Source organism: Alexandromys fortis, unplaced genomic scaffold (genome assembly GCF_014885135.2).
Source record: "Alexandromys fortis isolate MF-2015 unplaced genomic scaffold, M_Fortis_MF-2015_v1.1 scaffold_75, whole genome shotgun sequence".
Classification (NCBI taxonomy): Eukaryota; Metazoa; Chordata; class Mammalia; order Rodentia; family Cricetidae; genus Alexandromys; species Alexandromys fortis.
Window position 1 is genome coordinate 5,303,116 of NW_026067956.1, and position 23,708 is coordinate 5,326,823.

The 23,708-nt window shown below is 47.6% G+C and overlaps 1 protein-coding gene across 5 annotated transcripts in view; it reads left to right on the forward strand.

Annotated features, from left to right (window-relative positions):
- Nucleotides 1-23,708, forward strand: part of Tnfrsf19 (TNF receptor superfamily member 19) — a 93,596-nt gene that overhangs the window by 41,576 nt on the left and 28,312 nt on the right. For all 5 annotated transcript variants that reach the window (XM_050152221.1, XM_050152222.1, XM_050152219.1 and 2 more), the window contains exons 4-5: nucleotides 6,148-6,326; nucleotides 12,648-12,733. In XM_050152221.1, coding sequence (XP_050008178.1) covers nucleotides 6,148-6,326; nucleotides 12,648-12,733 — 265 coding nt within the window. The remainder of the gene's footprint in view (nucleotides 1-6,147; nucleotides 6,327-12,647; nucleotides 12,734-23,708) is intronic.

Consider the following 23,708-nt stretch of genomic DNA (forward strand, 5'->3'; position numbering starts at 1 on the left):
AAAAAAAAAAAAAAAAAAAAAAAAAAAAAATGCAGTTGAAAGAGGCATAGTAACCGAGAGGACACCAGGTTCTGGGAGGCGATGCTTATCGCAAAGGGGACGTGTTAATTGATGAAACCTGGGTTGATTTTGCCTGTCCTTTATGCTTAGTTTCTAGCACAGGCCATCCATCCTTGGTGTTGGCTCAGGTTTAATTTTTTGGCCCAAAAGTGGTTTTATATAAAAATAAAGGTGGCACTTTATAGACAAATGGAGATTTTTCACAAGCTGGGCCCTGTATTCCAGCATTGGGGGGTGAGGATGGGGTGGGGGGGGTACAGATTAGAAGCTGAAGCCCTAAGAGATGTTACCTTATCCCTACTGGGACATCCCACCTGCATCTGTGGCCTTCTCTAACGTGCTCTGCAAAGGTGATCTTCTCAGTTCCTAAGTTGGTTCTGTGTTTAAAGTCACTAACACTGATGTCCTGTGTTCTCAGTGTGCCATCTCTACCCTGTGATCATCTCAGTTCCTAAGTTGGTTCTGTGTTTATAGTCGCTAACTGATGTCCCGTGTTCTCCGTGTGCCGTCTTTACCCTGTGGTGTAGCTTTTAGCAAGGTGGCATCTCTGCAGGTGACCTGTGGAGGCTGGAGTCTTAGCTCTAACACCAGCTGGGTCACCCTGCCTAAGGCCAACACTTCTCTAAAGTGTCATCCCCTTAGGCAATGTCATTAGGGCAGTGTTTCCCTCCAAGGGAGTGAGTGTGGCTTTAGACTTTATAAGGCTTTCAGGGAGTAAGCACCCAGGAGTGCTAGGACTTCCCCCGTCATAATTAAGAGTTTATTGGTTATATTGAGATTCTGTGCAAAGACACTTCCGTTTGGATACAGTCCTTAACAGATGTGCTGAAAATCTAAAAGTCCTGAATCATCATGATTCTTTTTGTAACAGACACTCTAGTGACGCTCTGACTTCAAAGTTAGAGGTAAATTTTCCTTACGAGGTTACCAGGGACTAGTGTGTTTCAGATAGTGACAGGCTGGACATGCTGAGCCCACCAGCTCCCGATTCTTCCCATATAAACCACATCCTCGGATTTCCACCCTTTCACAGCACATCAACAAAAATACCAGGGAAACTGCACTTTGAGAACCAAAGATGTCACAGAGTGCACATGCATATGTGGCCAGGCAATGGGTGCCCTTGGGAAGCAATTCTCCAGTGAAAACCAATGTGGCAAGTGGGCTGGTGATGCTCTCTGTGGGGCCACAGGTCTGCTTCTCTGACATACTGACTGTGACAGCTATTCTTGGCTGTCAGTTCGGCAATATCTGTACTTAACTAAAACCCCAGCAGCTGGGCACAGGATTTTTTTTTTCCTTTATTAAATCATTTGAAGTGGGAAGCCCCACTTTTAATCCAGATCTTCTGAGGTGGGAGGATCCACTTCTAATCTGGGCCACAGCATCTGCTGGCAGCCTATATATAAAGGGCTTGGATGAAGGAAGTTTTCATTCTCTGCCTGCTTGCTCTTGCTAACAAGTCCATTCCTTCATTGGCATTAGAGCCCACTTCTTTAGGATTCTACTGTATGCTGAAGACCAGCAGAGACATCCAGCTTCGTGGACTGAACAACTACTGGATTCTTGGATCTTCTCTTGGTAGACAGTCATTGGGGAACTAGTTGGATCACAGCCTGTAAGCTACTCTAGTAAATCACACACACACACACACACACACACACACACACACACACACACACACACACACTATAAGTTCTGTTCCTTTCAAGAACCATGACTAATACAGATTTTGGTACCAGAAGTAGTTCTAGAACAACAGAAATATACAGATGAATTTTTTAAATATCCGGAATAAGCTTTCCAATATGCCAACACCTACAGCTCCAGAAGCCTCTTCTATTAGAGAGTGTTGAAAGCCCATGGTAGGAACTATTTTATAAACTTAAGGAGGCAACTATGTTGGATTGTCCTGATTCACTAATGATGAGAGGCAATGGATTTGGCGAGCCCATATATAAAACTTTTAACAGTGTGTGGAAAAAATGGTGATGATCATTAGTTGCTCGTAGTATTTCTGGATAAACTGGCAAAGGAAAAGAATGAAGTCGGTGACAAGATTAACCAGCTTCAAGCGCCTCAGAAGACAGTGAAGGACGACAGTGAACTCAGTGATACAGCTGACCGTCTCCAGATGTGCGGTCTCAGCCTAATGTGTGTTTAGACTGGAGGGGAATCTTCCCTCCGGCAGCCACAGAGCTCAAGCTGCAGAAAATCAAACCGGAGCCCTCATTATAGGGTTGGCTGAATTACAGTGAAAATGAGAATCTCAGGCTCGGAAGGTGTCAGCCGCTAGTCAGGGCAGTAATTGGTAAAGAACAGGATGCTGTGATGGGGGGGGGGGGGAATGAGTGGGAGGACCCGGCTGAGGCTCAGATTCCGGAGGGTTTATCTTACCTGAGGAAGTAGTCTCTTTCCCCTCAGCAGAAGATGTCCCCCACCCCCACCTGCAGAAATACTGCCTTTTCCACTTTTGACTGAGGGAATTATTGTCTGCTAAACCAATAAAATTCAAGGACCTTCTACTTCAGTGAAATTCTTAGGAGTACAGTGATGTGGGGCATGCAGAGATATTCCTTCTAAGGTCAAGGATAAGTTATTGCGCCTGGCCCCGCCCATGACCAAGAAAGAAGCTCAATGTTTAGTGGGCCTGTTTGGGTCAGGAGATAGCACAGTCTCCACTTAGGTGTGTTACTCCTATTATACCCCATATATCATATGACACAGCCCCTATACCAAGCGACACAGAAAGCTGCTGGCTTTGTGTGGGGCCTGGAACAGGAGAAGGCTGTTCAGCAGGTGCTGTGCAGGCTGCTCTACCACTTGGACCATATGATCCAACAGACTTGATGGTCAGTGGCAGCTAGGGATGCTGTTTGGGGCCTTTGGCAGACCCCTATAGGTGATTCACAGAAGAGACCTTTGGGCTTTTGGAATAAGGCTCTGCCATCATCTGCAGACAACTAGTCTCTATTTAAGAGACAGCCCTTGGCCTGCTATTGGGCTTTAGTTAAAACGTTTTGACAATGGGCCACCAAATTAGTGTGCAGCCTGACTCACCGAGCCAACAAGTAGCACATGCAACACCATCTGTCCTCAAATGGAAGTGGTACATGGGTGGTCAGGATTGAGAGGTCTCAAAGGCACAAGCAGGTTACACAAAGAAGTTGCCTGAATGCCAGTGGTTTCTAGTCTCAGTATAATGCTGTCTACCCCCCAGAATGCCCCTGTATCTTCATGGGGTTTGCCCTATGATTGGTTGACTGAGGAAGAGAGGACTGGGGCACGGTCTTCTGACGGTTCTGCGCGGTATGCAGGCACCGTCCAGAAGTGAACAGCTGCAGCATCACAATCTCTTTCTGGGAAACCCTGAAAGACACTGCCGAAGAGACACCTTCACAGTGGTCAGGACTTCGGGCAGTACACATGGTCATACAGTTTTTTTGGAAGGAAAAATGGCCGGGAGTGTGATTGTTCACTGATTAACGGGCCAAAGCCAATGGATTGACTTGGAAAAAAACATGATTGGAAAATTGGCGAGAAAGACATCTGGGGAAGAATTATGTGGATAGATCTCTCCAATTGGGCAAAGGGTGTGAAGACACTTAGGTCGCATGTAGATGCTCATCAAAAGGTGACGTCAGCAGAGGAGTTCAGTAATCAAATAGATAAGGTGACCTTTCTGTGGACAGTCAGTCTCTTTCATTCATTCCTGTCCATTGCCCAATGGGCCCATGAACAAAGTGGCCTTGGTGGCAGAGATGGAGATTAGGCATGGGCTCAATAACATGGATGTCCACTCACCAAAGCTGACCTGGCTACAGCTGCTGCTGAGTTCCAGATCTACCAACAGCAGAGACCAACACAACCCCAGATATGGCACCATTCCCCGGGGTGGCAGCAGTCTAGAGGGCTGGGGCAGTGTCCTCCAGAAGGTGGTATATGCTTTGGATCAGTGTCTAATATATGGTATGGTTTCTTCCATAGCCAGGGTCCACGGTTTCAAGAATGAATCTAGGAGCTGAAAAGGGAACAGTTCCACTCACTATCACCCCAGAAACCCACTAGGAAATTTTTTTTCTTCCTGTTCCCACAACCTTAAGTTCTGTTGCCCTAGAAGTTTGGGTTCCAGAGCAGGGAACCCTTCCACCAGTAGACACAACAAACGTTCCATTGAACTTAAAGCTGAGACTCCCCCTGGCCACTTTGGGCTTCTGGTGCCCTTAAACCAACAGGCTAAGAAAGAAATAACAGTGTTCAAAGGAGTGGTTGATCTAGATTACCAAGGGCAAATCAGATTGCTTCTCTACAATAGAGATAAGAAAGATTATGTCTGGAGTGTGGGAGATCCTTCAGGGATCCAGGTAGAATGACGAAGAGGATGGATCCTTTAGGAATGAAGGTGGGTCACTCCCCCAGGAAAAGAGCCAAGATTTGTTAAGGTACATGCTGATGGTGGAGGAAATGCAGAATGGATAATAGAGAAAAGTAGTTATAAATACCAGCTGAGGCCACGTGACCAGTTGCAGAATTAATGATTATGGTTGCCATGAATGTTTCTGTCATATTTTGCTAGGAATGTGTTTATACAGATATTTGTGTTCTTCCCTCAATTTCTTTATCATGCATTGTAACGTCAGTTAAGAAAATATCAGTGGTTATCATATTTAAGTTTCGAGATGCCAAAAGAATGACCCTCAAGGGACATTACCACCTATTCTGAAGTTTATTATGTGTTTGTGGTTTATGAGGAACAGTGACATCATATTAGGTGTAATTACGACCTGATGACATATATAATGCATTTGCGATTGTACATGGCATAGTTATATCGTGATAGGTGTAATTATGACCTGGTTATTGTCTTCATTTGGAAATTATACAGGCCATAAGGAGATAAGGTTGTGTGTCACGTTCACAGGGGGTGGACTTGTGATGGCTATTCTGGGTTGTCAGCTTGACTGCATCTGGAATTAACAAAAAACCCAAGAGGCTTGGTACAACTGTGAAGGGTTTTTTTTTTTTCTTATTAGATCTTTTTAAGCGGGAAGACCCGCTTTTAATCCAGATCTTTTGAGATGGGTGCACCCACCTTTAATCTGGGCCACACCTTCTGCGGGTGGCCTCCACAAGGGCATGGAGAAAGGAAGCTTTTGCTCCTTGCTTGCTTGCTGTCCACTTGCACTGGCAAGTCTGTCCCTTCGTTGGCATCAGAGCCTTCTTCAGGATTCTCATGACTACTGAAGACCAGGCGCGACATTAGCCTCGTATATGAGTGAACAACTAGTCTGGAATACACAACTGCAGCCTGGGATTTATGCTGCATGACAATCATGTGATTGCCATAGCTTAGGTAGCTCTTGAACCTGTGGGAAGTAATCATCGGAGCGCCGAAGAGCCGTTTATTTCGTTCATCCCGGAGACGAGCCAACAATCAGTGCAGTGCACCTGACGCTGGAGGCCTTTAGGTGTTTGGTGTCCTTTGCAGGACTAGGACTTGAACAGGGCATCCTGACGCTAGGCAGGCTCTCTGCCTCTGAGCCGCAGTCCAGGCTCTGGCTGGTAACCCCTTAGGACCACTTCAGCTCTCTTTGAACAGATAGATAACAGGCCTTCTGGTGACAGAAAGTGTTCAGCCAGTCAGCGTTTTAAGGCTTAGGAAACCTCTCACACAGCGGCCTTTATCTTCTGAAGCTGCACCACGGATAGGGGCGCACTTATTTTCCGCCTTGGTCAGTGAACAAGTGTCTGAGTGGCCCACTGGCTTCGGCTTCTGAGCAGTCACGTGGCTGGCTTAATTAGGGGAGAAGAAAGGGCCACGATTCTGCCCTAATGCCCCAGTGGGAATCCGAGCGACCTTTTCTTATGCACATGTTCCCCGCCTCTGGCATAAAGTGGATGGCTAAGGACATTCAGGCAGGCCACGAGAGATTATCAGCCAGGGAAGACACATTTGAACTTGCTAAAAAGGGCCGCCTTTGTGCCGGGGGAAGGCGGGCCTCGGTGGGTCTTCTCTCTCCCTGCAGCCTTTTCTTTTTCAAGCCTGCGAAGTGTGAATAGCTGTCTTTTCCCCACTAATCCCCACAGGAATGTGGCTTCGGCTACGGAGAGGACGCACAGTGTGTGCCCTGCAGGCCGCACAGGTTCAAGGAGGACTGGGGCTTCCAGAAGTGCAAGCCATGCGTGGACTGTGCGCTAGTGAATCGCTTTCAGAGGGCCAACTGCACACATACCAGCGACGCTGTCTGCGGGGACTGCTTGCCCGGGTGAGTTGGGCCATTTCTTTGTTATTTAATATGATGTTTCCCAAGGTATATTCTCTGTTCCCTCCAAGTTTGAAGACACAGAGATAGGAACATGAAGATGTTCGGGCAACATTTGGAACTTCTGTTCCATTCCATCTGCGGCCTCTGAGTTTACTCCGTTCCCGGCACTTGTGACTAAGCAGAAGAGCAGTCACCCTTTCAAAGGGGTGTGCCCTAGGGTTTCTGCAAACTAGTGAACAGGGGCACTTAGACAAATGGACGAAGGGATTGCCCGGCAGCTCACAGAAGAGGAGCCCTGTGAGCTGCAGCAATGGGCATTCCCTCAGTCCCTGGAGTAGGTCAGAGGAAAAGGTGGCAGAGATTCCTGACCGTGCGGAGCTTGCATCAGCCTGGCTTTTTTTCTTTAAGGTTTAATCCGGGTCAGCTGAATCTTTCAACAGGTAAGAATGCTTGCCTCCAAGCCTGGTGGCCTGTGTTCGAACCCCAGGTCACTCCTAGTGGAAGGGAAAATCTAACTCCGAGCGAGATGTCTTCTGGCATACATGCCATGCCACACCTCCACCGCCCCAAATAAACACTTGAGATAAATATCTGAAAAATGCCGTCTCACCGTATTTTTAAAGAGAGACAGGACTAAGGATGGAGCCCAGTGATTGCGTACTTGCTCTCCCTGCCTCTGCAGAGAGGCCCAGGGAGTCCCAGGAGGAGAAAAGAGTAAGCTAGGATAAGAGTGGAAGAGACAGAGGTGGGAATGGGGAGACTCTTCCATGGACCCTTTGACGTGCATCCTGAGCGGTCCACATGGGTCTAGGTAAACGCACCTCTTGTCACACGTGGGATTTACCAACATTTCAGCCTGCTCTGTGACTGTCTTTTCGCTTTCTGGATGGTGTCTTTGAGGCATGAAAGTTTTTTAATTTTGAAGAAATATGGCATACCTTTTTGGTTTTCATGTGTGTTTGGTTTTAGACTGCTATTTTCACAGCTCCTTGGGTTCTGGGTCTCTGCGGGGGGGGGGGGGAGTCACCTGACTCACCATAGTCTCCCATATTCTTTAGACGTGAAGAATTCCTGCAACTCAATAATCCAAAAAGACAATTTGGAATAAGAATAAAGACTTTGAGTAGATGCTCTCCAGTAATAAAAGCAAATGGCAAATATGTAGAAAAGCTACTTACCCAAAGGGAGCCACAGATCCAAACCACACCCATGCACGCCCAGTAAAGTAGCCATAGATGAAAAGACAGGCAGTCTTAAAGTTACATTCTCTCTTAGGCGGCATTCATAGACGAGCAGGTAGTAATTCTACACTATTTTTAAAGTGCTCCTATGGTTTGACTAGCTTTCCATGGAGAAGGCAAATAGCTGAACTATATTTTGCAGACAGTAAACTAAAGAAAAAATCAAAGTATTTCTTGCTTCGAAGCCGGTGCTGTCAAGGCCATGCTGAGGTGGTCTTTGTCATTCTCCACCTCTGCCTCCTCAGCCTCACTGCTTCAGTGAGTGTGACTAGTGTCGTGATTCCGAGGCCACACTCACAGGAGCCATCTGACCCCTTCGTACCGTGGGTCTCTCTTTCTGTGTGTGTGTGTGTGTGTGTGTGTGTGTGTGTGTGTGTGTGTAGCTGGCTTCAGTGCCCACAGGCTAAATAATGACAAAAACCCAGTTCCTTGGCTTCGACATATGTTCATTATCTTCCTGCCAGTCACTCACAAGCTGAGACCCTTTCCACCCTGCAGTGTTGTTAGAGGGCTAGGAAGGTAAAGCATAAAGCTCCTAGGGGATTGTCCAGTCCAGTGTAAACATGGTAGACACTAGACAGGGTTGCCCATCAGTGGCCTTGCAACCAGGAACGCTTCGCATGGCTGTATCCTGCTTAGGTTTTTTTGTGTTTTGTTTTTATGTTTTAGGTTGTTTTTTTTTTTTTTTCTCACAATTGGACATAAGCTAGAAGGTTATCTGGGAAGAGGAACCTTAACTGAGATGATGCTTCCATCAGACTGGCCTATAGACAGGTCTGTGGGGCATTTTCTTCATTAAATGATTGGTATGGGAGCCCATCCCACAGTGGGTACCACCCCTGGGCAGATGGTTGGGGTGTATAAAGGCCAGGCTGTGCACATCACAAAAAGAGGACCAATAAGCAACACCCCTCTGTGGCTTCTGCATCAGCTGCTGCCTGCAGGCTCCTGCCTTGGTTTCCCTCAGTGGTAGACTGTAGCTATAAGCTGAAATAAACTCTTTCCTCCCCAAGAGGCTTTTTTTTTTTACTCATGGCATTTATTGTAGCAGTGGAGTGCAAACTAGAAAAGGTTGTTTACGTCAGAGTGGCCGCAGGCGTCTCGTGACCTGTCCTTTCTCTTCAGTGGGGAACTAGAACTCAGGTCTGAAGGCATAACCTGCCCTCTCTAGCTCTTTGATGCTTCTTCTGGCCATACCATTTAATGAGCTCTTACTACTTGCTGGACACTTCCTGGGGGTTGCACTGTCACCAAACGATGCTGCAAACTCAGAAGGAGCATTGTCCACTCCTTACAAAGAAGGAAACTGGTCCTGAGAGAGGTGGCTGATGCCTGTAGTCTCCCAGCTGGTGAGGAGAGGGGCAGGGCTGTTCCCCCAGCGCTGCTCCTCCTGTTTAGGTAGGTGCCCGTTGAATGAGGAAGTCTCGCAGGAAAGGGTTCCGTTCATCTGTCCATTCTTTGTCCCATGCCCCTTCTATGCTCAAGTTTTCTATCAGCTCCCAGCTCTTGAGAGCTTCCCAGACTGGCTTGCACATTTCCTGTCCTCCTCTCCTGTTGCTCAGATCCTGTCCGTAGGCGACTGTGACATTGCTGATGAGGTCTGGGCTCGGAGGCTAACACTTCACCCTATCACTGACATTTGTGCAGTTTCAAATATGGGGTCACTGTGGACTGCTGACAAGGTACACTGGTCTGGTGGTCAGCCTGAACCTGAAGTGCCAGTCTGAACAGAGCTGTCTCTGAGGCATCCTGCATCCATCGTCCATCCTGTGTGCTGCAGAGTTGAGCCTTGGCTGGACGGTGGCTCAGAGGTCTCAAGCCAGGGCGCTGTAAAACCAGAGCCGACTGCGCCATAGCTCTGCTTGGTGGCAGAGCTCTCGCTGGTGGAAATTGTGCCGGTCCACCACAGGGTTTCTTAGGATGGCGTTTTCAAATGTGTCCGCCAGGCTAGCCAGTCTAGCTTGGATTGAGTTCAGTTAGAACTGTCTCCTCATAACGCTGTCAGTGAGTTTCACATCCGTACGATGTGTTTACATGACGCTCTTCATCCCACAGCGAGTAAGCAAAGGTCAGTATGGGTTTCTTTTGTCTTTTCATATTGTCTGTCCGAAAGCCAGGAACAGATTTACCGTTCGAGCTTCTGAAGCCAGTTCAGCCAAACCTTTTATATAATAAATGTCTGTGTTTCCTTTCATTTGCTTCATTTTTTAAAAATGTATTTCCTACCCCACTTGGACAGGAAATGCAGTTTCAAATGTTTCTGTGTCCCAAACTGTGGTACAAACTAAGAGATGGCAAGGTGTCTCAGTGATGGAACATGTACCTAATTAGCAAGGGGTGTTGGCCACGGAGACTTGGAGACCAGAGTTCCATCTACAGAACCCACAGTCAAAAAGCCATCCCTAGCGTGTGTGTGTGTGTGTGTGTGTGTGTGTGTGATCCTAGCTCAATGAAACCTGTGTGATGAGTTCCAGGCTAGTGCGAGAAACTGTCTCAAAAAACCCAGAGTGGAAGGACCAACGCTGGAGGTTGACCTTCGACCTCAACAGGACCATGGATGACGCAGCAGGAAACTGTGCCACTTGTAATGCGAACAAATCTAAAACTGGATGAGCTGGATCAAATCCCGGCTGCATTCAGCGATTGGTCAAACCTCTACTCTGACTTGACTATGAAAATATGTTCCATTAATATCTGATAAAGCGCTTTCCTACCGGATTCTCATGAAGTTACTCACGGGCATATAAAATTTACAAAGAGGAGATTGGAGAACTCATACTCCCTCTTCTTGAAGCACATCACTAAGCTACAGTAGCCAAAAGTGTGTATTGGCACAAAGAGCGATAAACAGGCCAAAGGAACCCAAGGGGAGCCTAGAAGTCAGCCCTTGCATGGCCTTGTGAAAGAAAGACATTAGTCTCATCTCTTGCTCCAGTGTGGATGACATGCTATGGAACAGGCCAGTCACAAGCTGGCGATGCTGTGGTTGCCATTCAGATGAGGTGTGTGGCGTTGTCACCTTCACAGAAACAGAAGGAAGAGCAATTGGGGAGCTACTGAGCCTGAAGTAGGGGCCCACAGGACTAGAGCCTTAGCCGGGGAAGCTGAGGGAGCCTGGCGCTCGGCTTCACAAGTGCCTGCAGGCAGCACTGTTCAAGCGCACACCTGAAGCTGCTTATGACGGGAAACCTGCTGGTGTGTGGTTTTTACTACAGCAGAAACGTGCATATAAAGATTTTTAAATAAAGGCAGCAGATGCCAAATGTGGTGGCCCACGTCTTTTCAGCGCTCAGGAGGCAGGAGGATCTTGAGTTTGAGGCCAGTCTGCTCTACCTAGTGGAACCCTGTCTCAGAACAAAACCACCAAGGGTGAAGGGAGATTTCTTATTTAAGCATGTCTTGTTAGAGACTGTAATGTATGTCTGGGGTGGTGGCGCACGCCTTTAATCCCACCACGCGGGAAGTAGAGGCAGATAGATCTCTGAGTTCCAGGATAGCCTGGGCTACACAGAGGAACCATGTCTCAAAAACCAAAAATAAATAAATAAATATTGTGCTTTTTTTTATACCTCCATCCAGGAAATTACCAAATATAATTTCATTTAATATTGGCAAAATCTATAATAGTTTTTTAGTACAGAAAAATGAAAAAGTAATACCCAAACTCTCAACAGCAGACACCAAAGGCACAAAAATACATTTTCTAAAGCCACTTAAAAAGAGATAGATCAAGTATTGGAATTGAATGTAGACATTATTTAACATGTAAAAAATAAAGAAATTCCCCTTGCCATAAGACTGTTTTGATGTCTGTGTTTTCTTTAATAAGCAAATAAATAGATAAATTTAAAAAAAAGCCCAATTACCAAAATAATTTATTCAAATAGATCATGTATTTGAAAACCAGCATGCTTGTGAGGCTGGAGGTGGAGAAGTCCCGCCATGTTTGAATGGCCTGTAATACTGAGTAGAAGACTAGCCAGGAAGGGGTGGCATGGGCACAGTTCACAGGCAGGGCCAGAGGAGGCACCAGCGCTGTTAGACAGTTAGGCAGAAACATCCAGAGCTCGGTCAGCTGCTATTTTACTCAGTGGCTTACCAAAGAATCTAGGAATTCTGGGTGCTGTTTTGTTTTGAGGGGTCTCCCTGCATAGCTCTGGCTGGCCTCAGTCCTCCTGGGTTTACAGACATGCCACCACATGGCACGCTCAGCTGAGACCTTTTCCAGCTGTTGTTAGATTTCCAGGATTACCAACCTGCTCACAGTGCACAGTAAACTCAAGGTCAGACGCTAACACACAGGATAATCACTAAATGGCCAGTCAAGACATTAATTGTAACTTTAAAAAAGCTGGGACTTTTTTAAAAAAAAACTAGAGGTTTAAAGATAGGACGTGAATATAGTTTGAGAGACCTTAAAACTTGTTTTCTTTTCTCTCTTGAGCGTTTTCAGTTTTATTTATTTCTAGGGATAGTACAGGTCCTCTTTCTTATCTGTCAGCGTCGACCCCTACATCCCCCACCCTGTGTGCATTTGTGTGTACGCACTAATCTTTCCCCTACTTTCCAAACAAAAATGATGGATTTCTACATCAATTAGCATTCATTTGATTATTTAAGAGTTTAAGCATTTAAAACCAGTTTTAGCCAGGCATGGTGGTGCCCACCTTTAATCCCTGTACTCGGGAGGCAGAGGCAGGCGGATCTCTGTGAGTTCGAGGCCAGACTGGTCTACAGAGTGACCACAAACATGTCTAATGAAAATATACGTGCTGCGTTTGGGCTTCTAAGTTTCAAATGCTAAATCTAGTACTTTATTTAAAAGGCGTTTGTGGTTTAGGTTACGACAGAATTGCCAGAGCCCACTGGCTTCACACCCCCTCTCCAGCATCGCACCCTAGTGGGGATGTTCTGTGTAGGAAACCAGCCTGTGCAGTGTCCACCACCTGCCCAGCCTTTGGGTGCCTCACTTCACCAAGTGCCGGTTCTAGAGGCTGCTGGTGACCGATGACGTGAAATTCAGCTGTATCAGCGAGCTTAGATGACACCACTAACCAGGACTCTCTCCTTCCTCTTCTAGATTTTACCGGAAGACCAAACTTGTTGGGTTTCAAGACATGGAGTGTGTGCCCTGCGGAGACCCGCCTCCTCCCTACGAACCACACTGTGAGTGACATGCCAAGTGGCAGAAGGCCTTTCAGAGAACCCGTCTCTGTCACGGGGCTCCTAGTGTGTGCTCTTATCCAGACCCTAGCAGAATAGAGACCTCTGCTTTGCATCCCCCAGGAGACAGACACTTTGCATTGCCACACCCTGCTCCTTTGCATCCTTCTTCTCAGATGCTCAGTGCAGGAGACCTGGCTTCACTGGGCTGTCCAGGTGCTAATCCCCAGCTATGCTACTCTGGCCCTGATAGGATCACACAGGGCTGTCTGCCTTTCACAAGTTCCTCCTAGGATACCCTTGCCCTCCATAACATATTCCCCGCACTTCCTGCTCATTCCTGCTTTTGTTTCGAGAGGACTCACTGTACTTGTCCTCGGTCAGGGCACCAATACAGGAGACACTTAGGTCTTTGTGTTAACGTTAGTCCTTTTGACCATTAGCTTTGTGTGTTTCTCCCCCTGGAAACAAGAGCGTTTATTGTGTTCCCAGCCTGCCTGGTGGCTGCTCACTGTCTTAATGCTAAGCAAAGTGGATGAACAAACACCACAGGCAAGGGATGGGGTCAGCCAGCCAGGGGTGAGGTATGGTCTACTATCCCAGCAGGGCTTGCAGCCGGGCTTCACTGCACAGGAAAAGCAATAGGCCAGGCAGGGGGGTGGAGGTACATGTCCCCCCTGGCATCTATTGGCACAGCCTTGCTGGAATCCTTGTTAAAGTTTCCAATCCATGGTATCTGCCCTCTTGCTTCTTTCTGTAGCTAAACTTCCTTCCAAACAAATTGCAAGTGTCTGCATCCTTTGATAAGATCCCGCCGGGAGGGCTCTGGAACTTTTGCACTCCACCTTCTTATTTCCTTTACGAAAATACAATTACTTTGTATTCTTCATTTGAAGGGACAGAAATTCTAAGCCAACAAACAACAGCAAAACAAACCGTAGACTCTAAGACTCTGCCATACGGGAGCTACCAGTGGCCCCTCCTTAGGCATCTGCACGTGACACGTCCTGTTGCCAGTTAAAACCCAAGGACCTGGTCCTGCTCAACCCTTTGTTTTAGCAGGCAAGCTCATCTGTCACAGTCATTAAACAAATAGCATCAGCACAGCCCAGGTTAGAGCTGGAAAGTGCTAAGGTCCTTCCCTCCCCAGCATACTTAATGTGGTGGGTTTGATGTCATGTAATCCCCAGGCTTTGGGATGTTTTGCCTTTAGGGTTCTAGCTAAACTTAGGTAGCATGAAAGGGCTTTTGAACGCAGAACTCACGTGCAAGCCTCATGTCTCATGAAGCCTTTGGTCATACAACTTGGAAAAGATGATTAATTAGTTTAACATATAGAGATACATATTTTTCCATGTGTCAAACTTTCTAGAAAGTAAAGACAAATATTTGTGAAGTTGGAAGCACAGCAGGCCCGGTTGAGGACTTTGACATCTCAGATGGAGAGAGCCTGGGGTCTTGGTGAGCTTCATCTCTGTCAGAGTTTGCTGTCTTTGGCACCCTCCTTGGGAACCGGTCCAGAGTTGGACTAATCTCCTCAAAGGAGATCTAGAAGTCTTTGGGGGAAATTATGCTTGGCGCCTTGTGTTTTTACTTCTCCTCTGGGCTTTTCAGTTTATCCACAAAGAGCTTCTTCTTCAGTCCCCCTGAGGGGTTCCTGTGCCCTTGAGTATCCTGGCTGTGGGAAGTAGGCGTCCTTCAGGCTGCCTCAAGCGGTGGGGTTTGTTTGCAGTGCGGTGCGGTGCGGTGCTTGTGGAAACAGGCTCAGCTGGGGCTTCCAGGCTCAGATAAAGAGTTGTAGTCCCAGAGACCCCGGGTACTAGATTGGAGGAGAGTCCCAGGACCTTCCTTTCTCTTTTTCAAAACAAAACAAAACCTGGCCTCACACTGCTATTGGTTTCCAAAGACTGTCAGTTCATTTCCTTTTAAAATTGGTTTTGTTTTCTTTAAAAAAAAAAAAAATGTTTCCCGGGTACTTGACTCTTGGATCACTGAGCACTGCATGTAGAGGGATGAAAGTCATAGTACCAACTCAGACATGGTGACTCGCCTGCAGCCTCAGCATTCAGGAGACAGAAGCAGGAGGATGGCCTTGAGTTTGAGGCAAGCCTGGGATATAGAGTAATACCTTGTCTAAATGAACCAACGAAAAGCAAAAACAAAGCAAGTCCTAGTGTCTTTGGACACACAGGCACTCAGAAGGGGCTGGGTGTGTCAATCTCTCCATAACGGCCAGCCTCCGGCTCCCCTGTGCAGGGTAAGAGCAACACGGCTAGCAGAGACAGACTCGGCCCAAGTGTTTCTGTGACACGCTGCTCTGCAAGGCTAATGACTAATGTGTCGGAAAAGCCATACCTGAAGTGGGGAGCGGTACATGCAGTGTGCACAGTGCATTACTTACCCTATGGGGAACCAGAGGCTTCACACGTGTACCCGCTCTCCCACCAGGCTCCGTCTCCAGCCCCTACCTCTATCTTTGGGAAACCCATACGGGTAGGAAACAGACTGGAAAGAACTTCAAACTGCTGTATTTTGCTGCTGAATTTCAGAAAGCTCTGAGGCTAGAAATGTGTTGTTTGGAGGACAATTGATGTTTCCCCTTATTTCTTTCCCCTCAAGCAAACAAAAGTGTTCAATAAGTTCAATTTTCTTTTTGAAGTTAATTTTTGAAATGCCTTTGGTTTGTTATATAAGAAGGCCTTTTAAGTTCCCATTAGAAAACCATCAGTGTTTAGCAATGCGGCTTGTTACGCGTGCATCAATACGAGGAGCCGGAACCTTTGCTGAGGGCTGAGCCACGCACAGCTGCCAAGCCTGTAGGTCACCGAGGCTCCTGCTCTGCTCTCTCCCACACGCAGGGATTTATCTGATGGCTGTGACTTTAGATTCACGTGGCTCGTTACACAAAGCGCTCGAGAACAAAGCAAACATCAAGTGTAAACACACTTTAAACACAGTTGTGCTCTGGTGAAAGCCGCTTTGAATCATTCCTAAACCACTCACTTCAGCCCCGGCAGCCTTCCCAATCGAATAAACATTAAAAAAAAATGCCACAGATGCTTTACTTCTCGTCAGACCCACGGCAGGATCTAGCTCTCAAATGTCTTGGGTGTTTTCTTCTCGCACCTTAGTGTCCCAAGCGGGTGCACATTTGATAGAGTCAGGACAAAGCGTGCAGTTGGGAATTTAACAGAAGTGCCTTTGTCAACATCGCTGCTGTCAGCCCCATATGTCAAAATCACCCAAGCACTGCTACCAACTCCTGCTGTTAACGACCTGGCCGAGGGGCTGTGGGTGGATGGAAGCAGCTCTTGCACGGACTACATTGTTATGGGGGTTCCCAGCATGCATCTGGTGGGGGACTGGGAATGGGAAAGGAGGAAACCAAGCTGAAGTCAGGGTTCTTCAGCTATCAGCATATCAAAGAGCAGGCTGCCCCTTTGTGCTGTCCTTTGCTGGTTACCTATGTCAGAGAGAGATGTATCCCGACCCTGTCAACTCCTGGACTGTCATATACTCAGGGCAGGGGAGCTAAAGGCAGCAGGCAGGTGAAATTATAGCCTGGACAAGGCAGACCGGCGCAGAGATGGAGGTCCTGAGTTATATCTGGGGCTTGCAGCACCATACTGGACACGAGTTCTCTTAAGTTATATCCCAAACCTACTCCCTGGGTGTAATTATTTCTATCGTCCAGGGAGTAAACATAGAGTCAAAATGGAGCCCCAGCTATAGGCCGCTCAAAGCTGGGGTCTACTCTGCACTCGCCATCACTCCTTCCAAATTTCACACAGGAAACAATGTCAGGGTGTGATGTCAGCGTTATAGGTCAACCATCAGGCTCAGGGATCACCTCAGCCGTAAGCCCGTGGGCACACTTGGGAGGGGTTGCTTAGTTAGGTTAGCCACTAGCCATGCCTGCGAAGGACTATCTTGATCCGGTTAACTGGGGTGAGGAGCTAAACAGCAGCCTTCACCTGCCTACCTGTGAAGTGTGACCAGCTGCCTCTGGCTCCTGCCACATTGACTGTACCCTCAAACTGTGGAGCGACACAAACCCTTCCTTAAGTTGCTTTTATCAGGGTGTTTCGTCATAGCCGGAGAAAAGTAACTATGGCAATAGGGGACAGTCACTTCTTTCTTGTGTTTAAATCACCTTGGGGCGGGGCCCAGGCTTACCCTGTAGAGAAGGAAGTGTCTGTGTAGGCAATACCTATTATTAATTGATTTCGCCAGGCTGGCACCGAGCCCTGTGATGTTGGGCGGTGCTCTGCCACGCCACTTCTTCTGGCTGCAGTCTCACTATATTGCCCAAGTTAGTCTTGAACTCATCTCAAGCAATTCTCTTGCCTCAACCTGCTGAGTAGCTGCGCAGATAGGCCTGTGCTACCAAGCCCCATTTTAGACTTTCTTCGTTATACAAGTGGGCTGTGGAGAGACTGGTTCTCTAATGACCAAAATCTCCCCCCTCTCCCATCAGGTCTTGCCTTGTGCCCAGAGCTGTTCACAGGCCACTCTGATTTTATTGGCGTTCTTAGACCCACTGCCTGTGCTGAACACCACACTCTTGGGATAGTCCCTGTTTCCTCTAGGAGACAGCCGCTCTCGAAAGCACTAGGAGAGAGAGCTGGGGGTGGCTCGGCCGGTGAAGTGCTGGCTGTGCGAGCATGAGGACCTGCGTTCAGATTCACAGCACCCACATGAATTCTGGAACTGTAACCGTAGCACCAGAGCCTGCGGGGGCCAGATGCCCCTCATCCAGCAATCTGTGGACTCCAAATCCAATTTCAGTGAGAAACCTTGTCCCAAAAATTAAGCTGGAAAGTGACAGAGGAAGACACTGAAGACCTCTGGCCTCCGACACGTACAGACACGTGCAAGTGTGGCTGAACACACACACCGAGCAGAGAAAAATGGCAGTGTGCAGATGCAGGAGATGCCCATGGTACAGCATCCTCCACACTACAACAGTGTGCAGATGCAGGAGAGATGCCCATGGTGCAGTCCTCCACACAACAGTAGTATGTGGATGCAGGAGAGATGCCCATGGTACAGCATCCTCCACACTACAGCAGTGTGTGGATGCAGGAGAGATGCCCATGGTGCAGTGTCCTCCACACTACAACAGTGTGTGAATACAGGAGAGATACCCATGGCGCAGGGTCCTCCCTCCACACTTGCTGTGTGTACATGTCAGGGTTTTGTTTCTACAGTAGTTTTTTTTTTTTTTTTTTGAGTTTGCTAATACTTAGAGGCCAGACTTTCCAGGCCGCTTACTGGAACTGTGGTCCACAAAGCCAGTGTGAGCTAATGAAGGGATAGGCTTACTGGGGGTTTTGAAGTTGTCTCTGGTCCCTAGACCAAGGCACGCTGGTGTCCAGCCAGGTCACTGCTGGCAAGAAGGCTGTGGAGCCTCAGTGTGGTATTGTGTGGGGGAACAGTTGAATGTGGCTTCATGCTTTCAACAAACACTTTCAGCAACCCAGAGAGGAAACCGCTCCCAGAGATGTCTGAATTTAACTGACTCTCTTCTCCTAAACGGAGCCTGCAAGACAGGGAAGATGAGGATAAGACCAGAACACAGCAGAGGCAGCACAGCCCTGGCGTGGGGAGCATTAGCCTCCTGACCTCATCTGAGCAGAGACTCCCCACTTCTTCATCTTTGCTGCTCTGTGTAAGGTGCCACTGCCCACGCAGTAAAAACAAACCCAGATACACACACAGCCCTTGTCATTACAACCCTTTCTGCAGAGGACACCGTTCGAAGGCCTCCCTTGAAATCTTTTCTTTTCCACACTAAGGATCGAACCCAGAGCCTTGTGCATGGCAGGCAAGTGCCATACCACTGAGCTATGTTCCCAAGTCTTGGTATTTTGAGAGCCTGTCTTCCAGTATAGCCCAAGCTGGCTTTAAACTCGAGATCCTGTCACCTTTGTCTCTAGAGCACTAAGACTCCAGCCCTGTGCTATCACACCCAGCTACGTGCTTACCTTTTGCGATAAGAAACACCAAAACTGTGAGGGAGAACTGGATGCAGCCAGACGGCAGGGACAGGCCATCATGAGCCATCGTTAAGCAGGGACTCCTGATCTCACAGCAGTCCAGGCACCCAGAGCACACTGTATTTTGTGACGTTTGGTGCAAAACAAGTAGACCTAGTCATCCTAATGACTGACCCTTGAGGTTTTCCTCTAATGGCATTGAGCGTGCTAATTAGAGGCCTTGTCAAAGGGCTGGGGAGGCGATCAAATGACATTTGTGGGAGTCTTTTTTTTCTTTTGTTTTTATTTTATTTATTTATTTTTATTCATTTTTTTGAGAGTCTCGCTCTATAACCTAGACAGTGGTTCTCAACCTTCCTAATGCTGCAACGCTTTAATATAGTTCCTTATGTTGTGGTGACACCGAACCATAAAATTATTTCATTGTTACTTCTTAACTGTAATTCTGCTACTGCTATGGATTGTAATGTAAAGATATCTGACATTTGACTGCCAAAGGGTCACAGTACCATTGACCTAGACGATCCTGGAAGTTGTGCTGGTACATCACCAGCCTCCCGGTGCTGGGGCCAGCGGTGTGAGCCATTATACTTTCTTCTTTATTTGCTGACGTTTGGTCTGGGTCATGCCTGGGATTCTGGGTAAGCGTGGATCTAGCAATACTCCATGCTGAAGCATTTCCAGGGAAGCGGGGGACTGTTGCAGCTCCGTCCACATGTCCTGGCCTCTCTAGAGAGCTGCCGCACACTTGCTGTGTGGATGTGCAGCTGTCTCAGACTCGTGCCCCTCAGTGGCTCCTTGGTCGTGTGTTTCCTCAGCTGTCCGTACGAGAAAGTCTTCTCAAAGTGTTCTAAACTCACACGTTCTGCCGCCATTCTTTCCTCCCGGTAGAAAGTTGTAAATATGAGCCGTCAGTTTTGCCTGTTACCAGTGGAAGAAAGTTAGATGTTCTGACTAGATCACACCATCCCCTGAGCCTGGAGCTTCTTTTGTGGGTCCCTGTCTGCCCGACTCTGGAGAAGGAGAGCATCCTTCTGAGAAATGGGCAATCAGTTCTTACCCAGCACCCGTGCCCCCGCCCCCATCTACCTTCTCAGGTCTTACCCTCAGCCTCTGTTGGACATTTAAAGCCCATGGGCTGATTTAAATATTTGCTCATGGAAAAATAAGCCGCATCTGGTCAAAGGGCACTGCTAAACGGAACGAGTTTTAGATGAAATGCTGCGTATTTTAAGAACAATAAATGAGGTCTGGCCGGCCCATTTCACTAAGCTGTGGGGTTTTTTAATGAATGAATCTGTGATCCTCCAGTGCCCAGGAAACACTGGAAAGAAATGCGTGGGAGGGAATAGAGAAGCGAAGCCGTCAGCTGGAGCGTTGAGTGCAGCCGCAGATTCAGGGCCCATACCAGTGGGTCTCAGAGGGCAACCTTTCATCCTGAGCGTTTATTCTCAGGGGGTTGTTGGCATATGCTGGGGACTCCTTTCATTCTCGTGGGGACCAGGTTAGGTGGCCTTTAAACTCTGTGTCCTGCTACTTCTAGGACCCCTGAGGAGGGGGCTTAACCCAAGAAGTTTTATTTTGAGGAGCGAATGAAGAAAGGGCCAGCAGAGTACAGCAGAGCAAATCCCTCTTTATTTCAAGAAGGCGCTCGAACCCTTACTCGCATTTCTCAACCTGCTCCCTGTGTTCCTCCTCATGTGGAAGAAGAAAAGGGATTCAGCTGGGGTCTGCCTGATGACGCACAAGTGCCCAGCTCGACACTGCTTCTTAAGAGAGCTCCCAGATGCCAGGATTAAGTCATTGTAAATCACAATGTGGCTGGGAGCGTGGCTTAGTGGTACAGTGCCTGCCTAGCATGCATGAGGCCCAGGTTCTATTCCAGAACTGTAAAAATAAACACAGGCATGCCTTGGTGTCCCCAGGGTATTGCAGTGTTCTAGGGTGAGACGCCCAGCCCTAGATCCCTAGATCCCAGTGACCTTGGATGCTCGAGCCTCCTGCACCACCGGCTCAGCATTCCTTTAAGACCCAGGCACATCTTCCAGTCATTTACGTCACCTCTAGGTTTGAGTCAGCCTGCATGGCTCTCCTGAACTATTTTGGGATTAATGACGAGGAGAAGCAGCCCGCACATGTTCAGCAGCATTTCAGATTCTGTAATTAACGCAGCGAGAGACCAGCCAGCCGTGTAATGGAGTCCCTGATGAAAAATGCTAGGTCAAAATACCCCACAGGCCGAAAGGATATTAGACCGCCAGAGCTGACCCAGGCCCGGCAACCTGTCCCTGTGATTACGGCACTCGGGAGACCCTGAACACAGGCCCAGTCCCTCCTCTTTAAAAGAGAATCTTGGATGTCAAGCAGGAATTAATTCAGTTGAAAAGTATCTCCCTCTGAGTCTTTAAAACATTGTCCTAACTTCTCTGTTTATTTTGAGCATGCCAGAGAAAGTATTTTAAGAACTCACAAGAGAGGCTTTTATCTATACTGTGATTCACGGCAGGTGTCTTCCAAACACACCTACACACACACACACACACACACACACACACACACAGATACAAAATTGAATAGCTCCTAGACAGCTTGCCGGCGCTGATAGGACTTGTGCTTTTGTTGAGGGTCAGCTGCTTTTTAAAACTCCTAGGGGTTGCTGCGTCACCCAGGGTGCACGCTAAGGAATGACCTTTCAAATGCCAGGATGCAAACTAGTCTATAAAGGCGATAAAGTGTGGAGGGAAGCCCAAATATGGAGACCCGAGGACAGAGTCCCACCTGCGACAGGCAGAACCCACTCTGCAGAGGCTGGATCCCAGTGTGAGTGACAGATGGAGTGGCCTGTAGGTTAGAAGGTTGGTCAGGAAGGGAAGACTCCTGCGGGCAGGGCAGGGTTAGCCAGAGCAATAGCAGTCATCAAGAAGAGACTTCTGGGGTGCAAGGGAGGAAGCAGGGACTTCGTATTCTAATTAAGCCGACTACGCCCGCCCAGGTGGTTCAGTAAACACGTGTGCTTTGAGGAACAGGCTCTCGGTTCCTTTCTCAAGACCTGATAATTAATTTAATTAATGCAATTTAATTAATTTAGCTTAAATAAATGTCACTCGGCTGACTTAATTACTGGTTTGACTCTAAGAACATAATAATCCTAGCTAATATAGCCAGCCCTCCGTATCTAGGGATTTTACGGTTGCAGATCTACCCAACTGGGGTGTCAAAAACATCGTAAAGACATGTTTCTGCACAGAACACGAACGGGCATCTTTGTTTTGTCGTAACACTGTATGCTATCCACCGTCCTTTACACTGAATTGGGCGTTCCACGTCCTGTAGACGATGCGTGTATGGTCCAGGAGGATGTGTGTGGCTCATGAAACGTTAGCTATTTTAAAAGATAATTGAATATCATGGATTTTTGGAATCCAGAAGACAAACATAAGCCCTGAAGCAGAGCTCCCGGGACACTAAGGGATAACTACCCACCCCACCCCATCCCTGACATGGTAGAAATGACAGAGAACAACATTTGATTAATTTGAATTTTTTGTTTTGTTTTATTTTTGATTTTTTTTTTCTAAATTTGGGGTATTTTGTTTCCTATTGTGGTTTTTAGATGAGAATTATCCCCCTCAGTCTCAGGCATTTCAACACTTGGTTCCGGTTGATGGTGCTGTTTGGGGACATTTTATCAGAAGAAGCATGCCCTGGGGGCTGGCCGGCTTTGAGAGTGAAAACTTTCACTACTTTCATTTGCTCTCTCTGCCTCAGGCTCGTGGTTGAGACGTGAGTCCCAGCTTCCTGTTCCCGTGGCTTCCCCACCATGATGGACCCTTGTCCCTCTGGCACTGTAAGCCAACGTAAGCTCTCACGTAAGCTCGCCTTGGTCCTGGTGTTTTACCACAGCAGCCAAAAGTGGCTAATACACCTTTGCTGTGGTAAAATGCCTTGACTATAAAGCAAGGCAGGAAGGATTTGTCAGCTCACAATTCTAGAGTTCAGTCCGTCGTTCTGGGGAAGCCACAGGGACAGGAAACTGAGACAGCCAATGTGTTATACAGCGGGTGAATTCCTGCTTCTGTTCAGCTCACTGTCTCCTTTCCATTCCACACCGTCCTGCCCAGAGATAGTGCTGGTCACATTCAGACTGAGTTCTCCCACCTCTATTAACCTAATTAAGAAAAACCCTACAAGCCTGCCCGGGCCGGCCCGATCTAGACAGTTCGCACTGAGACTCCCTTCCCAGGTTGATTCTAGACTGTGTCAAGGTGACTGTGAAAACTGACCGTCCTCAAGAAAAACCGTACATCTGGAAGAGCATGAGGGGAGTTCCCACCATACTGTGTGTTCAACAGCAGCAGCAATGTTTTCTGTGGTTTAGGCTCTAGGGATACAGGCAGACATTTGAAAACGCACCCCGGGGGAAGTACTTGATCTAATACCAGTAGGCAGAACAGTGCCTATTCGATGTCTGTCTCCGATGGCCACATCCACACTCGTCAGAGTCTTGATGGAGTCTCAACCCTAACACCCGACAGACAATTCCATTTTTGTGCCCCTGTTTTTCTTGTACCAGGTGGAGGTCTAATAACTACAAGTGATAGCGAAACATGGGTTGAATTTTCAGAATCATCCCATGTCCTAAGACTCAAAAGAAGTGCTTTTTCCAACTTACTGCAAACCTCTTCCCTCTTCCTCCTGAGTCCTGTTGGTTTTAAACTATAGACGAGTTAAGCCCAGGAGCAGTTCTGCTGGGATGGAAGGCGGCGGGAAACATTCTTTCTAAGTCTAGATCTTTCTTTTCCCCTAGACTCAGTCAGAAGTTTTAAGTTACGCACTACACTTATTTGGGAGGGAGGTGTTATAAATATTTTAAGTACCATCAAGTGAAGATAATCTCACAATTTACTTCATTTTAATTACTACCCACCTCACTAATTCGTGATCCCAAGAAGATTTCTGGGGCTTTAATGTGTCTGCCT